Here is a 19,221-nt window from a genome sequence, read left to right as displayed (position 1 = left end):
TAGAAATACAAGCAAGAGTAAACAGGAGGAGGAACAAGAGGAAGCTGGAGGAGGAGTTTGCAGAGGATGAAGATAATCCATCCTATGGACCTGGAATGCACTAAAAAGTTAATCCAATCTTTGTCGCTCGATTCCCAAAACTTTTATTTTCTCATACTAATTACATGTTTTCTAAGGATCTTCCAAACATATTTGTTTCAAACTTTCAGTAAATGTTACACAGTACCTTCTGCATAATTTAACACAGCCTTTTTCCAAAAAACTGTATATTTTTGAATATATAAATAAAAAATTGCAAAAAATGTTGTGAATTTTCATTACAATTGAAAAAAAATCATCTTTAATAACTGAACTAAAATTTTGTAAAATCCCCGTGTTAAGTTGTAGCCCATATTCCAATAAATAATCTGTAAAAAGTTCAACTTCCTACCTCAAATACTTTGTGAGGAAAGATGTAATTTATAAGCGTTATTTTAACATTGCAAGTATAGGGCGTTCCGGAGCCCCTTAATGGATAACAGTTCTGGACACGTGTTTCCAGACACGGTTTTCTGTCCTCGATTTGCTCCTCAAGACACTTTCTACAACCGCTCGAAGTTCATCGCAACATTTCTGGGACAATCTCTATACAAGGTGATACCTGTGGAGATGTTGTAGATTATTCAGGGATGAGGCAGAAGGATAAATGTATCAGTTTGTCGTATGGACCCTGGTTCGGAAACTACCGAGTCGAAACTTGAAACTTCCTGGCAGATTAAAACTGTGTGCCCGACCGAGACTCGAACTTGGGACCTGCAAGTTTCGCGGGAGAGCTTCTGTAAAGTTTGGAAGATAGGAGACGAGATACTGGTAGAAGTAAAGCTGTGAGTACCGGGCGTGAGTCGTGCTTCGGTAGCTCAGATGGTAGAGCACTTGCCTGCGAAAGGCAAAGGTCCCGAGTTCGAGTCTCGGTCGGGCACAGTTTTAATCTACCAGGAAGTTTCATATCAGCGCACACTCCGCTGTAGAGTGAAAATCTCATTCTGGATACCGAGTCGAAAGGTACGAGTGAAAATCGTTCTGAAACCTCTGATAGTTAAATACCTGTAATGGTACCGTTGTTGCCGAGACTGTAGGATAGATACGAGAAGATTAAGTAAGCTGCTTGCAGACAATCCTTGTCTGCCATGAATGCAATGGATTTTGCCATGATGGATGGCGGTTACAGACATGGGTTTCATTCTGCAGTTTATTTTTCTCCTGTACACCGAAAATCACTGGAGATTTTACAGGGTTCCAGGAGAAAAACAAACTGCAGATCAAAACCCGTATCTGAAACTCTCATCCACCGAGGTAACTGAGCTTCACATTCATAGGAGACAAGTAGTGGGGCAAAAGGGCATCAGGACGATTTGTTAGAGCAAGTGGCCTACATCAGGGGCTAGCATACATTCAGGGGCAAACCCATTGTTCTCCTTTTGTAACCTCCCCCTCACTTATCGACCTTAATGACAGTGAAAAATTAAACCGCATGTACCTAATGGAAATTTGGGAAAAAGCAATCATCACCGAAGTTAATCTGTCGGTAAAGAGGGAGGAAAGGGTGACATCTAAATGAAAGGAAAAATGCAAATGAAACTGGTGGAAATTAATTTTGAAAAGGGGTAAAGTTAATAGAGAAAGTAAATGTGCGGCCGTTACGTTGACAATTAACCAGCGATAATTAGATATTTGAGATTTGGGGGAAATTACGGTCGCCAGTCCTAAGGACAATTACTATAGTAACTGAAAAAGAAAGGTTATTACACATATAATTAGCACTAGAAGTGCGGCAACTGAAGGTTGACATGTGTAGTGTGAAAACTGAAAGTTTGTCAGAAGTAATAAATTTCGCTACACTCTGACTTAATTTAGCAAAAGAATTAATAAAAGCGGAAAATCGAAAGTTAATTTAGTGACTGAAGTTAATAGTGAGCTTTCTTTCTGAAGCACATCGAAATTCAGTAAAATACGGTTAGTCTTGGACTACCTCAACAATCATTTCAAAAGCTACTTGAATCTACGCAATTTAGAAATAAGAGATTTAACTTTGAACTTGAATTAAATGTTTCTGAACAATTAACAATAGTAAAATTTAGTACGTACCAAGCTGAGCTGTAGTCACAGGTAAGCTAAAACGTGGTAACAAAACTCGCACTCATAATTTGTGCTTGTGTAATCTAAATATTGTAGCCAGCTATGAAAACTTTAACTGAACTTTGAAATTAAAGCAGTGAAATAGAATAATATTGCTTTAATGCTGGCGTTTGAATTTCAACGACACTCGGGTTCATTCCGGAAATGGAAGGGACCCTGCTTGGTAATGCAATTGGGACAATGAGCAACAAAGGTTCATGCTACGTTGCTGTAATTTTGTGATTCGAACAGTTTTAAAAGCTGACGTCTGCCATACAGTTCTAAAACCTTATGTGCTTCTAGTCTTCCTTGTTGGTTGATTGAAGGTTTAAAGCCGTCGATCGAGGAGGTGGCGACAGTCACTCATTGTCAGCCGTCACTGTTGCAGAAGCTGGATGTTCTTCTCGACATGGTCACCAGGCGAAACGGGCTCTTGATGTGCGCCAGCTAATGCTTCCCATCCGCGACACCGTGTCAGAAACTATCATAGCAAGTCGAGCGCAATTACATGCTGCCAAACCCTGAAAGCGCAGCAACTCGCGGGAGCGTCATACAACACACCTGCTCCACTGCACTACCCCAGCCAGACCCGTAGAGTTCACTACCAAAGATCCTAAACACTTTCGTTCTTCACACGACCTATCGATGTATTCGTTCGATAGCAAAGTTTTCCCTAGGCAAGACCCAGCGTAAAATACAAATAATATTTACAAAACAAACCAATTATAAATCGACATAATTGCATAAATATATACAAATAGTAAAACAATTACAATATACAAAGACACAGAAATGTTATATCTTCAGGTAACAAAATAAGGAAAAAAACTTGCAGTGCAATAGATGGAAATTGAAGGATATGCATTTCCAGCGTTACACTTTGATTAACAGGTCCTTTACCTACGAGGTGCATTCAAGTTCTAAGGCCTCCGATTTTTTTCTCCGGACTGGAAGAGATAGAAACATGCACATTGTTTTAAAATGAGGCCGCATTCATTGTCAATATGTCCCAGAGATGGCAGCACCATACGGCAGATGGAATTTTACCGCCAGCGGCGAGAATGAGAACTGTTTTAAATACTTAAAATGGCGACGTTTTCCTTACTTGAACAACGTGCAATCATTCGTTTTCTGAATTTGCGTGGTATGAAACCAATTGAAATTCATCGACAGTTGAAGGAGACATGTGGTGATGGAGTTATGGATGTGTCGAAAGTGCGTTCGTGGGTGCAACAGTTTAATGAAGGCAGAACATCGTGTGACAACAAACCGAAACAACCTCGGGCTCGCACAAGCCGGTCTGACGACATGATCGAGAAAGTGGAGGGATTTGTTTAGGGGGATCGCTGAATGACTGTTGAACAGATCGCCTCCAGAGGTGGCATTTATGTGGGTTCTGTGCACACAATCCTGCATGACGACCTGAAAATGCGAAAAGTGTCATCCAGGTGGGTGCCACGAATGCTGACGGATGACCACATGGCTGCCCGTGTGGCATGTTGCCGAGCAATGTTCACGCGCAACGACCTCATGAATGGGACTTTCTTTTCGTCGGTTGTGACAATGGATGAGACGTGGATGCCATTTTTCAATCCAGAAACAAAGCGCCAGTCAGCTTAATGGAAGCACACAGATTCATCGCCACCAAAAAAATTTCGGGTAACCGCCAGTGCTGAAAAAATGATGGTGTCCATGTTCTGGGACAGCGAGGGCGTAATCCTTACCCATTGCGTTACAAAGGGCACTACGGTAACAGGTGCATCCTACGAAAATGTTTTGAAGAACAAATTCCTTCCTGCACTGCAACAAACACGTCCGGGAAAGGCTGCGCGTGTGCTGTTTCACCAAGACAACGCACCCGCACATCGAGCTAATGTTACGCAACAGTTTCTTCGTGACAACAACTTTGAAGTGATTCCTCATGCCCCCTACTCACCTGACCTGGCTCCTAGTGACTTTTGGCTTTTTCCAACAATGAAAGACACTCTCCGTGGCCGCACATTCACCAGCCGTGCTGCTATTGCCTCAGCGATTTTCCAGTGGTCAAAACAGACTCCTAAAGAAGCCTTCGCCGCTGCCATGGAATCATGGCGTCAGCGTTGTGAAAAATGTGTACGTCTGCAGGGCGATTACGTCGAAAAGTAACGCCAGTTTCATCGATTTCGGGTGCGTCGTTAATTAGAAAAAAAAATCGGAGGCCTTAGAACCTGAATGCACCTCGTATTTCTCTACTAACTGGATTATGACCCCCTGGGGATAAACTTTCTGAAAAACCTCCCCCACACCTCCTCCTCACACCCCTCTGGAAACCTCCAAACCTCCTTCCTCCCCCTCACTGATACAACACACTTTTGATATCAAAGTAATTAACTACTTAATTAAATCGATCAATTACTTAACACTTCTTCCTCTGGGAAACTGTCGTCATGGCAGTCAGTAGCGATCACTGAATAACAAACAACATTGCCAGTCGTTATGCCTACGGTCCATCAGTGTTCTAAGCAACGTTTGCTGCTGAAAGGGTTGCTAGAGGCAGGCACCAGCACCTATATAACCTCATCACTCTGTAGCGTTGTTAGATGAAATTTACAAACAAGGGTTCGTATCCCTCTTCAACCCCTCTAAGTTTGTCGCAACAATACTGGGACACCCTGTATACAGGTTGATTCTGTGATCTTACAACCTTCCGGGCATGAGGGGGGTAAATGTACCAATTTCAGGTAACCGACCCTGGTCTGGGAAAGACCAAGTCGAAAGTTGTAAGCAAAAATCGTTATAATACCTCTGACAGTGGAATACACGTATCGGTACTGTCGTTGGCAAGCCTGTAGGTAGGCAACCCTGATCAACACTTAGGTGTAGAAGTTGGGATAGTAACGCAGCTAATCCAATGCAGATAGCGAACTGTGTACTGACGTGAGCAACCCTTGTATACATTGTCTATACTGTAGTAGACTGCAAGTTGAAGTACAAACAGTCGACCAGCCCTAACCAAATGGAGATGTGCCTGGTGACGGAACTTGCAGGCTTCATTTTCGTGTGTGGCAAGCAAATGGAGGCAACAGAGAAGTATAATGGTTGAACAGGACCAAATGCCCGTGTAGAAGACAGCTGGCCCACACCATGTTTCCAGGATTGCTCTAGCGATTAAGTGGACCAGGTAATTGGTACCACACTACAAGAACCAAGGAGGATGATGAACTACATTGACTCCCAAATTGGAAAATCCCGTGCTTGCTCGAGTGATTGAGGCATCTGTAATCAGCATTCGATCGTTTGCATGCCAAATGAACTTTTCACAGAGTACTGTCTGCTGCGTATTAAGCTAGATGCAGCTACACCCCTCCATCACATCGCATATTTTGACTCCAACTGATTTTTGATCTCATGTTGTGTTCAGCCAATGGTTCTTGCAACACTTTACAGTCGATCCTCACTTTCCTGCGTATGCACTTTTCACGGACGCAGCTGTTACATTAGATACGGATTGTTAAATAGTTGCAGTAGTCATGTAAACAATGTCTGTACTTCAGTAGACTGCAAGTTGAAGTACCAACATCGAACAGCCCTAACCAAATGGAGTCATGAGAAGCAGCACACAACAGCTGCGAAGAGCCATCAACACAGTTTATTCGTCAGTGTGTGGGCAGGAATAGACACCAACTACATACCAGGCCCATAACTTATTCTTCCCTACTTAAATCCACCAGTGTACACGACATTCCTCTGACACATACTACCTACCTTCCTGAAAAATATCCAACTTGTTTTTCGACAACGGATGTGGTTGCACCGTGACATAGCCCCACTTCACTTTCGACTGAGGGTTTGTGAACACGTGGATTAGACATTTCCTGAAAACTGGATAGACACAGTCACCTGATCTCAACTCACTTGATTTCTTCTTGTGGGACCATGTCAAAAGTCTTGTGTATGAGACACCTGTTGAGACTGAATGGATCTCCAGGCGAGAATTCTTACTATCTGTGACATTGCTCTGACGACATATTAGAACAGTTACGACACAACTTTGCACAACGGTGACATACTTGCGTTGACGCTGGGGGACGCCATTTTGAACAGCTGTTGGAAATATACTACGTTTTGAAACTTGCGCAAGTAAGTGGAATTCATTATTACCATACAGTACGATTTTCAGTCTCTCTGACTTTAAGTTACGTGCACTGTTACCAGCCTATCAACAACTGCCAACACGAGTAACTTACATTTAGATATCCTAGGTGTAGCAAATCAACTTCAATCACTTTTAAAGGCAAGGCCTCGGGTCCTGATTGTGTACCAGTCAGGTTTCTCTCACAGTATGCTCATACAATAGCTCCATATTTAGCAATCATATACAACCGATCTCTCGTTGAAAGATCTGTACCTAAAGACTGGAAAGTTGTACAGGTCACACCAACACTCAAGGAAAGAAATTAGGAGTAGTCTGCTCAACATCGCTAACGTCGATTTGCAGTAGGATTATGGAACAAATACTGCGTTCGAACATTATGAGTTATCCCGAAGAAAATGATTTGTTGGCAAACAGCCAGCACAGAAGCAGAAAAAATCGTTCTTGTGAAACACAAGTAGGTCCTTATTCTCACGAAATAATGAGTGCTGTTGACAGAGGAAAGTCAAATTGATTTCATGTTTTTAGATTTCCAGAAGACTTCTGACACCGTACCTCACAAGCAGCTTCTAATCAAATTGCGTGCATAAGGATTATCGTCTCACTAGTGCCACAGAATTCGTGGTTTCGTGTCAGAAATTTCATAATTCGTAGCAGTCGTCCTAAAGTCACCAAGTAAAACAGAAGTAATATTTGGAGTTCCCCAAGGAAGTGTTATAGGCCCCCTGCTGTTACCGGTGCACATAAACGATTTAGGAGACAATCTGAGTAGCACTCAGCCGTTGTTTGCAGATGATGCTGTCATTTACCATCTTATTAAGTCATTGGATAATCAAAATGAATTTCAAAACGATTTAGATAAGATATTTCTACGGGGCGAAAAGTGGCAATTGACTCTCAGTTATGAAAAGTAGGAAGTTATTCTCATGAGTACCAAAAGGAATCCGCTAAATTTCGGTTACATGATAAATCACACAAATCTAAAGGCTGTAAATACAACTAAATACTTGGGGATTACAATCACGAATATCTTAAGTTGGAACGATCACAAAGCTAATGTTGTAAGTAAAGCAAACCAAAGCGTACGATTTATTGGCAGAATTCTGAGAAAATGCAACAGGTCTACTATAGGAGACTGCCTGCACCACGAATGTAATAAGTCCTATCCTGGAGTATTGCTGTGTGATGTGGAATCCGCATCAGATGGGATCGACGGAGGACATCAGAAAAGTTCAAAGAAGGAAAGCTCATTTTTTACTGTTGCGGAATGGGGGAGAGAGTACCACGGATATGAAACGTGAATTGGGGTGGCAATCATTAAAACAAAGGCGTTGTTCTTTGCGGAAGGATCTTCTCATAGAATCTCAGTCACCGACTTTCTGCTCAGAGTGCGAAAGTATTTTGTTGGAACGCACCTACGAAGGGAGGGGTGATCATCGTAATAAAGGAAGAAAAATCAGAGCTTGCACATAAAGATTTAAGTGTTCGTTTTTCCACACGCTGTTCGAGAATAGGACAGCAGAAGAATAGCTTGAAGGTGGTTCTATAACCCCTCTGCCAGGCACTCAATTGCGAACTGTAGAGTAATCATGTAGATGTAGATGTAGATGTCTGAAAGTACTGGGGAATATTCAGTATGACTTCTGTATTTGTATTGTATTGTATTGTATTATATGGAACTGGTGACCAAGAAACGATGGAGAAGCTTTGTCCATGCCATAGCCCTCAGTGGTTCACAACCCCACCACAGGCTACAGCAGCAGCCTACTCATCCTACCGCCGCCCCACACTGAACCCAGGGTCACTGTGTGTATCGGTCCCCAGTGGACCCTCCCCCCCCCCCCCTCCCCCCATCCGGGAACGTCTCACACCAGACGAGTGTAACCCCAATGTTTGCGTGGTAGAGTAATTATGGAGCACGCGTACATGGAGAAAGTGGTTGCACAACAATCGCCGACATAGTGTAATTGAGGTGGAATAAGGGAAACCACCCGAGGCAGATTGAAAACCGCCTTAAAAATCTTCCACAGACTGGCCAGCACACTGGATCTCGACACTAACCTGCCGGGCGGATTCGTGCCAGGGACCGGCACACCTTCCCGCCCGGAAGTGCGTTAGACCAAACGGCTAACTGGCTGGGCTGGAACTTCTGTAAGTAATGATCCGTGTTGAGAAGTTGGAACCCTTAGCCTGAAATCTGCACTTAAATAAGGCGGAACCAATATGTTTTCGCTTATACCTTTCGTTTCGGTCGTTTCCGGACTAGAGTTCCTTATGTCAAATTGATACATTTATACTCTTGCCCGTCATCTGTGAAAGTTTTTTAATATCATCACTGTATATTAAGACCTGCAAAAACAATTGTCTACGTCTACATCTACATACATACTCCGCAAACCAACATACGGGGCGTGGCGGAGGGTACCTCGTACTACAACTCCACTCCCAAACAGAACAAGGGAAAATGACTGCCTATATGCCTCTGTACTAGCCCTAATCTCTCTTATCTCTGTAGTCTTTCCGCGAAATATAAGTTGGCGGCAGTAAAACTGTACTGCAGTCAGCCTCAAATGCTGGTTCTCTAAATTTACTCAGTAGCGATTCACGAAAAGAGCCCGCCTCTGAATTGCTTCTATGTCCTCCCTCAATCCGACCTCATAGGGATCCCAAACGCTCTAGCAGTACTCAAGAATAGGTCGTATTAGTGTTTTATAAGCGGTCTCCTTTACAGATGAACCACATCTTCCCAAAATTCTACGAATGAACCAAAGATGACCATCTGCCTTCCCCACAACTGCCATTACATGCTTGTCCCACTTCATATCGCTCTGCAATGTTACGCCCAAATATTTAATCGACGTGACTGTGTCAAGCGCTACACTACTAATGGAGTATTCAAATATTACAGGATATTTTTTCCTATTCATCTGCATTAATTTACATTTATCTATATTTAGAGTTAGCTGCCATTCTTTATACCAATCACAAATCCTGTCCAAGTCATCTTGTATCCTCCTACAGTCACTCAACGACGACACCTTCCCGCAAACCACAGCATCATCAGCAAACAGCCGCACATTGCTATCCACCCTATCCAAAAGATCATTTATGTAGATAGAAAACAACAGCGGACCTACCACACTTCCCTGGGGCACTCCAGATGATACCCTCACCTCGGATGAACACTCACCATCGAGGACAACGTACTGGGTTTTGTTACTTAAGAAGTCTTTGAGCCACTCACATATTTGGGAACAAATTCCATATGCTCGTACCTTATTTAGGAGACTGCAGTGGGGCACCGAGTCAAACGCTTTCCGGAAGTCAAGGAATATGGCATCCGTCTGATACCCTTCATCCATGGTTCGCAAGATATCGTGTGAAAAATGGGCGAGTTGCGTTTTGCAGGAGCGATGCTTCCTAAAGCCGTGCTGATGCATCGTAGCATACTATACTAATTTCAGGCTTAGAGTTTGCAAGTTAATGTGGAACTCCGATTAATTAGCACACAGAATGAAAAGTGCACCCAAGCTAATCTAAGTGAAACGAATTTCAGATCATGAATCTGGCGCTGGCCGGCACTGAGACGACGGCTGTGACAATGGGCTTCGTGCTGGCTCTGCTGGCCCTCCATCCAGAGTGGCAGGACGCAGCCCAGCAGGAGCTGAGAGAAGTCTTTGGACAGGGCGGCGACTTCCTGCGGGCTGCCAGCGCCGCTGACCTGGGCTGCCTCAAAGTGTTGGAGAGCATCATAAAGGTGAGCCACTACCCAAGGCCTAGCGGTTGTGCTAGAGAGGAGTTCCATGAGAGAGTGCCTCTACAGTTCCATATGTGGACCAGCATAGAGGGGACCTGTTTAGGTTGTTGTTGTGGTGATGATACTGGGTAGCATAGCACCAGTAAGGTAATAGGTCAGTGTCTGCTGTGTCCCACACCTTCAGGCACCAGGCATACTAAGAAGATGCCCATAAGGTTCCGTATCTGGACCACAACTTCTTTAAGGCTACAGTTTAGATTGTTGTAGGCCACAGGGGTAATGCATTATAACACGAACTTTCTCCCACAATCTGCATTGGCTCACTATTACAGTTATAAGGTGAGGTGTGATAGAAAAGCACCAAGATTATATATGAGAACCAGAACTTTTGGTAGTGATAGTGGTGGTGACAGTGTGCTAGTGGTGGTAGTGGTGATGGTGGCGGCAGTGGTGGTGGTGGTAATTGTGTTTGTGGCATTGGGTACCAAAATCTATGTGAACTGTGACCAACTAGCTTCTGTGCCTCAAGACTGTAATAATGAGCCAGGTTGCTGTACTATAACTCCAAGATTCTGTATGCAGACTGCATGTGAGTGAGTTCATTGGAGGTGTTTTCTGTTGATAATGGTGCCACAGTGTTAGAGCCAAGCTGAGTATCAGCTTAAGAAGCATTTGCAGCACTGTACGTAGTTTTTTTTTTTAATTTGTCTTTTACATGAGACATGTCACATCTTCAATCAGGGTCAGAGTAATCCTTATTTGTCAGTCTCATTCTGCCCTTAGGATGGGAGGGTTACTTACGTGTGCAGCAAACTAATAGGCAAGCTGCAGGACTCTGAAGTGACAATGAAAATCCCCAAAGAAAACTGCCAGATGGCTCATTTCTTGGATGGGTGCAACAACATATCAGTTTCTCCACGCACAGAACAGAGTAGCACAGCGATGTCATGGGAAAGGGACACACAGCAGGAAATCTATAAGTGAAATATGTGCTTCAGGTATTAAATCGAACAAGATCCTGTAGGGCGATGGCTCAGCCACATGACAATTTTTATGTTATTATTGTTACTGAAGGTGTGAGTGGCGGGTTTGTTCGTGGGGTTGGATACGAATATCTATGAGAGAAGTTGCCCTCACGCTGCTGCATCCGAAGACTACAGTCTAAGGTGTGGTACACAATAGTGCCCTCAATTTCAATTTGCGAACAACATCTTCGGGACTTCCGTTTAGTTTGTTATTGTTGTCACTGTTCTTTTGTGACATTGATGATTATGCTGGGGGTGATGTTGTTGTTGTTGTTAGTGGTGGTGGTGGCGAATAACAAAATGTTGGTGAATAATCACTCATTTCGGCTACTATTTCCCAAGACTGCCCTCAGAAGGCATGCCATGTGAGAATGCTCCCCAAGGTTCCCAGTGTGGACACCTTTTAGAGAATTCACTTCTGTTTGTCGTTATTGGCAGTGCTTCCAGGGTATTGACTCCAACTAAGTAGCAGCCTAAGTGGTAAGATGTACCAATGCATGGAGCACAGAGTGGCGAGGTACTGAGTTCCAGAAAAGTAAAGTTCGTTCACAATCTGCATAGGTACTAACAACGGAATTCGGCATAATTTAAAAAAAGATATTCAATAATCCATGTTAAAACAGGTTAAGAAAAATAATTTACAAGCAAAAATCAATTTAACAGTTAAAGAAATATTGAAAGAAAATTCACAATAACTTCAACAAATATTCTTCTATTAATTTATTACATTTATAAAAGCAGTGTTCAATAAAGTAAAACCCTTCATCAGCAGAGTTAAGAGACATAATCAAAATTTCAATGATTAAAAGTAATGACAGATTTCCTACCTGCTTCACTGTTTCGCAGATTCAACCCATCAGTTAAGGGTTGCTGGGTATAGATGTGCGTGTAATTTACAAATTACGAAGGCTACGTGTGCTAATTGGGTACGTTACGCCACAGCAAAGAAGTCGGTGTTACACACGTGCCATAAATGTAATTTCATCAGAGTAGTACACAGCCACGGAACAGGAAAAATGTATCGAAAATAATTACAGGCTAATCAACACTTGGCACGCCACAGGGCATGGAGGACATTATATATAATTTTTACCAGTTCCTGTACACAAGGGAAGTCCATGTAATACCGAAGACAAGACTTGATGCATGGTCTTAAAACTAATGAGTTTCTCGGGAAATAACCAAACACAAGTTGGCCTGATCACACGAGAAACCCTTATAAACCACGTTGATAAGCTCTAACTGTGTTACTCTTATTTTATTAGTTCGACGAAGTGCGACTGGGTACATTACAATAGAATGGGTCTCCTGTGGATCGAAACCAGTGACACAGATGTAAAAAATAAAGATTCAACAGATTCTACATGATCTAGTTACGTCGATGAAATTCCAGCAGATCATCAATGAAACACACGTCACAAGAGTTTAGAGCCCAGCCAGCAGCCGCCTTCCATTCATTGTGACGCACCACACAGGGGGCCGATTACTGTTAAACACCACACTTGCTCACAGTCCATCACACTCCATCCCACGTGGGGGTGTACACACTTAGTACAATCCATGTGTGATGTGGCACGCTTCAGCACTCAGGCACTGTCAAGACCAGGCAGCATGGCGAGCAAGAGAGTGTTCCAGCAGTCGCGTCCTGTGCTGAATTTTCTCAGCCACCTCTTCACGTGGCCCCTGTCAGGATGCCGGCCGAAGTGGCCGTGCGGTTCTAGGCGCGCAGTCCGGAACCGTGCGACTGCTACGGTCGCAGGTTCGAATCCTGCCTCGGGCATGGATGTGTGTGATGTCCTTAGGTTAGTTAGGTTTAAGTAGTTCTAAGTTCTAGAGGACTGATGACCACAGTAGTTGAGTCCCATAGTGCTCAGAGCCATTTGAACCATTTTTAGCCCCTGTCAGGACGCCCTGAAATCCTTCGCGCAAACGACAAAGTAACAAGGTTTCCGGCCGCACTCATGGCCCTTTGATATGAGCTGGTGGACAACTCACCCTTCTGACCTTAACCCGGTGCCGGGGAAATATAGTCAGTATGGGCTTCTCCTAGACCTGACAAATTTTCACCTCTAATCTGAGTGCTGTCAGGTACGAAGTTTGGTGGTCAGTGGTGCAAGTTCAGATATAGTTGAGGCAAGAGCGAGGTAGGATTGCAACGCTTAACCCCCAAGACCATAAAATGCTATTATAAGAAACTAATGACACCTGGTAGTGTGGAAAATGCAAGTCGTTCTGGGAGGCTCTCAACATACAAGTCGGAAGACAACTGGAATGTTGTGCTGCACATATTTGAACAGGGCTCTTCAAAGTCAACAAGACAACCTGCTAAGGAAACGGAATTCTCATGTCACACGGCAACGACCATTTCAAAAACTACTTTTTCGAACTTGGAAGCCACATTAAGTGCAACAACTGCTCGATGAGGCTGCGACGGGAGAATGGAATTTTGCGAGATTGGGAAGATGATTATCCCGAACTGAACAACAATAAAAAAACTGTTCAAATGTGTGTGAAATCTTATGGGACTTAACTGCTAAGGTCATCAATCCCTAAACTTACACTCTACTTAACCTAAATTATCCTAAGAACAAACACATACACCCATGCCCGAGGGAGGACTCGAACCTCCGCCGGGACCAGCCGCACAGTCCATGACTGCAGCGCCTGAGACCGCTCGGCTAATACCGCGCGGCCTGAACGACAATATACTGTGGTATTTCACGTTGGAGGGTTCGTCAACCGTTACACTTGTCATTATTCGTCAAATTTGGATTCAAACGCAGCTGTTGAAAAAATGTTCTACATGACACTACCAATGGTGCTCGATACTTGGAGATGCTTCAAACGTATGGCCTGCCATTCAAGAATGGGAAAATGGAAGGGAATTGCTGTTGATGCAAGATGGATCTACGCCCCACTACGCAATTCCATTGAGAGAATGGCTTGATGAGGGTTTCTCTCGCAGACAGATTGGCCACCGGTGACCGAAAGAATGGCCTGCACACAGTCCTCATCAAATGCTATTCGGCTTCTTCCTTTTGCGCTGCGCTAAGGAACAACTGTACAAATTAAAACCAAAGGATACTCTACTGAAGCGCCGAAGAAACTGATATAGGCAGGCGTATTCAAATACAGAGATATGTAAACAGGCAGAATACGGCGCTGCGGTCGGCAACGCCTATATAAGACAACAAGTGTCTGGCGCAGTTGTTAGGTCGGTTACCGCTGCTACAATGGCAGGTTATCAAGACTTATGTGAGTCTGAACGTGGTGCTACAGTCGGCGCACGAGCGATGGGACACAGCATCTCCGAGGTAGCGATGAAGTGGGGACTTTCCGGTACGACCATTTCACGAGTGTACCGTGAATATCAGGAATCCGGTAAAACATTAAATCTGCGACATACCTGTGGCCGGAAAAAGATCCTGCAAGAACGGGACAAACGACCATTGTAGAGAATCGTTCAACGTGACAGAAGTGCAACCCTTCTGCAAATTGTTGCAGATGTCAATGCTGCGCCAACAACAGGTGTCAGCGTGCGAACCAATAGAGGAACATCATCGATATGGGCTTCCGGAGCCGAAAGCCCACTCGTGTATCCTTGAGACTGCACGACACAAAGCTTTACTCCCCGTCTGGGGGCGTGAACACCGACATGACTGGAAACATGTTGCATGGTCGGACGAGTCTCGTTTCAAATTGTATCGACAGGATGGACGTGTATGGGTGTGGAGACAACCTCATGAATCCATGAACCCTGCATGTCACTAGTGGACTGTTCAAGCTGGTGGAGGCTCTGTAATGGTGTGGCACGTGTTCAGTTGGAGTCATATGGGACCCATGATACGTCTAGGTACGACGCTGGCCTGTGACACGTGCGTCAGCATCCTGTCTGGTCACCTGCATCCATTCATATCCATTGTGCATTCCGACGGACGTGGGCAATTCCAGCAGGACAATGCGACACCCCCACACGTCCAGAATTGCTACAGAGTGGCTCCAGGAACACTCTTCTGAGTTTAAACACTCCCGCTGCCCACCAAACTCCCCAGACAATAATAGTATTGAGCATATCTGGGATGTCTTGCAATGTGCTGTACAGAAGAGGTCTCCACCCCCTCGTAATCTTACGGATTTATGGACAGCATTGCAGAATTCAGGGTCCCAGTTCTCTCCGGCACTGTTTCAGACATTGGTCGAGTCCATGCCACGTCGTTTTGCTGCATTTATGAGTGCTCGCGGAGGCCCTACTCGATATTAGCAGGTGTACCAGTTTCTTTTTCTCTTCAGTGTAACAGTATTGAACAAAATATTCGTGAAGTGTAGTCGAATGTCCCAGTTCAGATTCTAAAAAAGGCTGTGGACTCTTTTCCTAAAAGATTCAAGCTCTGTGCGGAAAATTCGGTTGCACACATTTAAATAGTACACCATAATAGTGTACTGAATACAAAAAAATCATGGTAACATGTATACTTTTGGAAATAATCATTGTTAGATATAGATTCTGATTTTATACCGATCCTGTATAAAACAGTTCAACAGTTCAACCTAATTACTTCGTTAAATAAATGTTTAAATTGCTGTAGCTGCAGTGCCCAATAAAATATTCACATAAGAAACGATTGAGTAAATATGTGCAAAAGATGTTAATATTCCAGTCTTCGGGTGAGGACAAAGATACAAGGGGCGTTCAATAAGCAATGTAGCACATTTTTTCTATAACCAGGTTCATTTTATTACTTTCCCCTAGGCCAGGGGTCGCCAACGTTTTGAGTCGGAAGAGTTAGAATAACAATTTATAAAAATTTCTAAGTCTTAAAGACCTACAAAAATTTTTCTTGTCAACAATAAATAGTACTTGCATAAATAAAGTTTTTTGACGAAAAAAACTAATCTATTCACTCATAAGAAAAATATATATTTATTCATATACTATAAGTAGTGTTTTTTCACAACAAATTAGATTATATATATATATATATATATATATATATATAATCTAATTTTACTTGATTAATAAGTGGTTATGTAATAATACCATATATATATATATATATATATATGGTATTATATATATATGGTATTATTACATAACCACTTATTAATCAAGTAAAATATTAAAACAATTAAACATTCACTTACAACACTAACTTGTACTTCAATAACAAACAATTGAGGAAACGAATTCAATGTGAGCGATGGCTTTGCATGGTTATTCAAGTAGAAAATTAACATTGTAACACGTACTTAAAAATGAAAAAAAAAACGATAACATACATTCGAGTGAACAAATTCAATGGGAGCGTTGGCTTTGCATGGTTTTAGAAAGTTTGGATAAATTTGGCACATAACTTATTGTTTTAAGTATCAAACACGACTCTAAATTTTCATTCGTTTGTTGGCTCCTTACTTTACTTTTAATTATATTCATGCAAGAGAACGCTTACCCGCACGAATATGTCTATCCAAAGATAGTCAGCACTCCAAATGCCAGCTTCTTTACCTCACTGTAGCAATCTGGAAGACTATTTATTCCATGTGTCGAGTATAAATGCCTCAACTTGCGGCATTTCTTTTAAAGCTGTCCACTTTTGTTGTGTTACGCACTTACATTTCTGGACTTCCAACTCTTCCAATTTGCTTTTCAACTCTGTGAATTTTCCACTCCACAAAGCTTTACTTTCTAAATCGATGAATTGTATTTCTAGAGATCCACTATCAACTCCAAATGTCTCAATGTGGATTTCGTTACTATTTGTGTTGATAGGATTTACTCTGAATGCTAGAGTGGATTTGTTGGCTTTGAATTGCTGAAATCTGTCAGCAAATTCATCTTTCATTTTTTTATAACTTTGCAGAAGTAACTCGAGTCAACAGTTGCACTGGTTTTATAGCGATGTTGATTTAGAAATTAAAGTAATTTACCACTCTGAATATCTTCTGCAAAAATAATTAATTTTTCTTCGACACAAACCAATTCTTCCACAAAAACATAGGTTGGGTTTCCCTTTCCTTGCAGTTTTACATTCAGCTCATTTAAATTCCCCGTCATATTCACCATAAAGTAAAATTTTTGCAGCCATTCGCTGTTCTCTAACTCAGGGTGATTAATGCGTTTTTCATTGAGGAATGTATTTACCTCATACAAGCACAAAGCAAAACGTTTCAATACCTTACCCTTGGAAAGCCATCGCACTTTATTGTGAAGGAGGAGGTCGGAATACTGAGTCTTCATTTCGTTTACGAATTCTTTAAACTAACGATGGTAGAGTGCTTTTGACAAGATGCTGTTAACAATCTTGATTACTAAATTCAAGACCTCAACTATATCGGCCGGAAATGTTTGCACACAAAGCGCTTCTTGGTGTATTATGCAGTGAAACGTAAGAATTTCGTGGTTTATTTTGCTCTGCAGAATCGTTGTTGTCCCTTTATTTTTTCCTGTCGTACTTCTGGCTCCATCAGTTGCTATTGAAAGGATTTTATTTGAATCGATTTTATTACAGTTGAGGCATTTCTGCACGACACTCGCTATGTCTTCCCCTCTAGTTTGTCCCAAGAGCGGTAGCAATCCTAGAAGTTCTTCTTTCGGACCTTAGGAAGACATATACGGTACCTCACAAAAAGGGCAACTTGTGCCGTGTATTTTATATCGCAAGACTCATCGACAGCAAGCGATAAGGCAGAAGACAGTTGAATGTCTTCCACCTGCAAATGCGTTACATTTGAAGACATTTTACTTATTCTATCTTGTACTGTTTTAGGGGATAGTGGCAGATCTTTGATTTTTTTCAAGATTTCTGGTTTGTTTTTGAAACCACGGAATAGTTCTTCAGATGCACGTATGAAGCAATCTTTGACATATTCGCCATCTGTGAATGGTCAGCCTTTTTTTTGCAATTTCTAGTGATACCGCTAAGCTTTCCAGATTAACATTACTTGTAGATTGCGTCCAGTTACTTAACATGGAACTTGTTTGCTGTACTTGTTTCTGGAGCTCGTCGACAACTTTTGTAGTGAAGTGTCTCTCTAAATTTGATTTCTTATTGTGTGCGAGTTTTTCGTGGCAAATGAGACAAGTCGGAAGGCCATCTGAGTAGCATATGAAAAACGACTCCTTCCAATCCCGATTGAATTTGTAGATGCCATGCTTGCGGTGAAGGTGTGATAAAGAATTTTTAAAATCATTATTCAGGTATGCAAAACAGCAGATGACAAGTTTTGCAATTATTTTCTATGTCAACGTATACCTACGTAGATGCATACGAAAAGCTGGGCTTTAAAATATAATCCACCAAGAAACATTTTACATAGATATTTCCCAATTAAAAGTACTTACCATGATTAAGTCGGGTGATGCTGAGGCAATTAGATTAGGAAATGAGACACTTAAAGTAGTAAAGGAGTTTTGCTATTTAGGGAGTAAAATAACTGATGATGGTCGAAGTAGAGAGGATATAAAATGTAGACTGGCAATGGCAAGGAAAACGTTTCTGAAGAAGAGAAATTTGTTAACATAGTATAGATTTAAGTGTCAGGAAGTCGTTTCTGAAAGTATTTGTATGGAGTGTAGCCATGTATGGAAGTGAAACATGGACGATAACTAGTTTGGACAAGAAGAGAATAGAAGCTTTCGAAATGTGGTGCTACAGAAGAATGCTGAAAATAAGGTGGGTAGATCACGTAACTAATGAGGAGGTATTGAATAGGATTGGGGAGAAGAGAAGTTTGTGGCACAACTTGACTAGAAGAAGGGATCGGTTGGTAGGATATGTTTTGAGGCATCAAGGGATCACAAATTTAGCATTGGAGGGCACCGTGGAGGGTAAAAATCGTAGAGGGAGACCAAGAGATGAATACACTAAGCAGATTCAGAAGGATGTAGGTTGCAGTAGGTACTGGGAGATGAAGAGGCTTGCACAGGATAGAGTAGCATGGAGAGCTGCATCAAACCAGTCTCAGCACTGAAGACCACAACAACAACAACCTTGATAGAATAAATAATTCTCCAATAATTGAATTATTAAAATGAATAATTCAGACACGAAACACTGTTTGCCTTACTCTGTGGTCGCCTCCTGTTTGCGGTGATCGCCGACTGGCACGAACGGACCTGTCACAACTCGGAGCGTGCTTATCGCGGTGTGACAGTG

General features: G+C 42.4%; 1 protein-coding gene across 2 annotated transcripts in view; it reads left to right on the top strand.

Annotated features, from left to right (window-relative positions):
* The window catches only part of LOC124717028 (cytochrome P450 4C1-like), a 193,193-nt gene that overhangs the window by 142,633 nt on the left and 31,339 nt on the right, over nt 1–19,221 (top strand). For both annotated transcript variants that reach the window (XM_047243683.1, XM_047243684.1), the window contains exon 6: nt 9,843–10,043. In XM_047243683.1, coding sequence (XP_047099639.1) covers nt 9,843–10,043 — 201 coding nt within the window. The remainder of the gene's footprint in view (nt 1–9,842; nt 10,044–19,221) is intronic.

This window comes from Schistocerca piceifrons, chromosome 9 (assembly GCF_021461385.2).
Source record: "Schistocerca piceifrons isolate TAMUIC-IGC-003096 chromosome 9, iqSchPice1.1, whole genome shotgun sequence".
Classification (NCBI taxonomy): domain Eukaryota; kingdom Metazoa; phylum Arthropoda; class Insecta; order Orthoptera; family Acrididae; genus Schistocerca; species Schistocerca piceifrons.
This window is presented reverse-complemented; position numbering and strand designations above follow the sequence as displayed.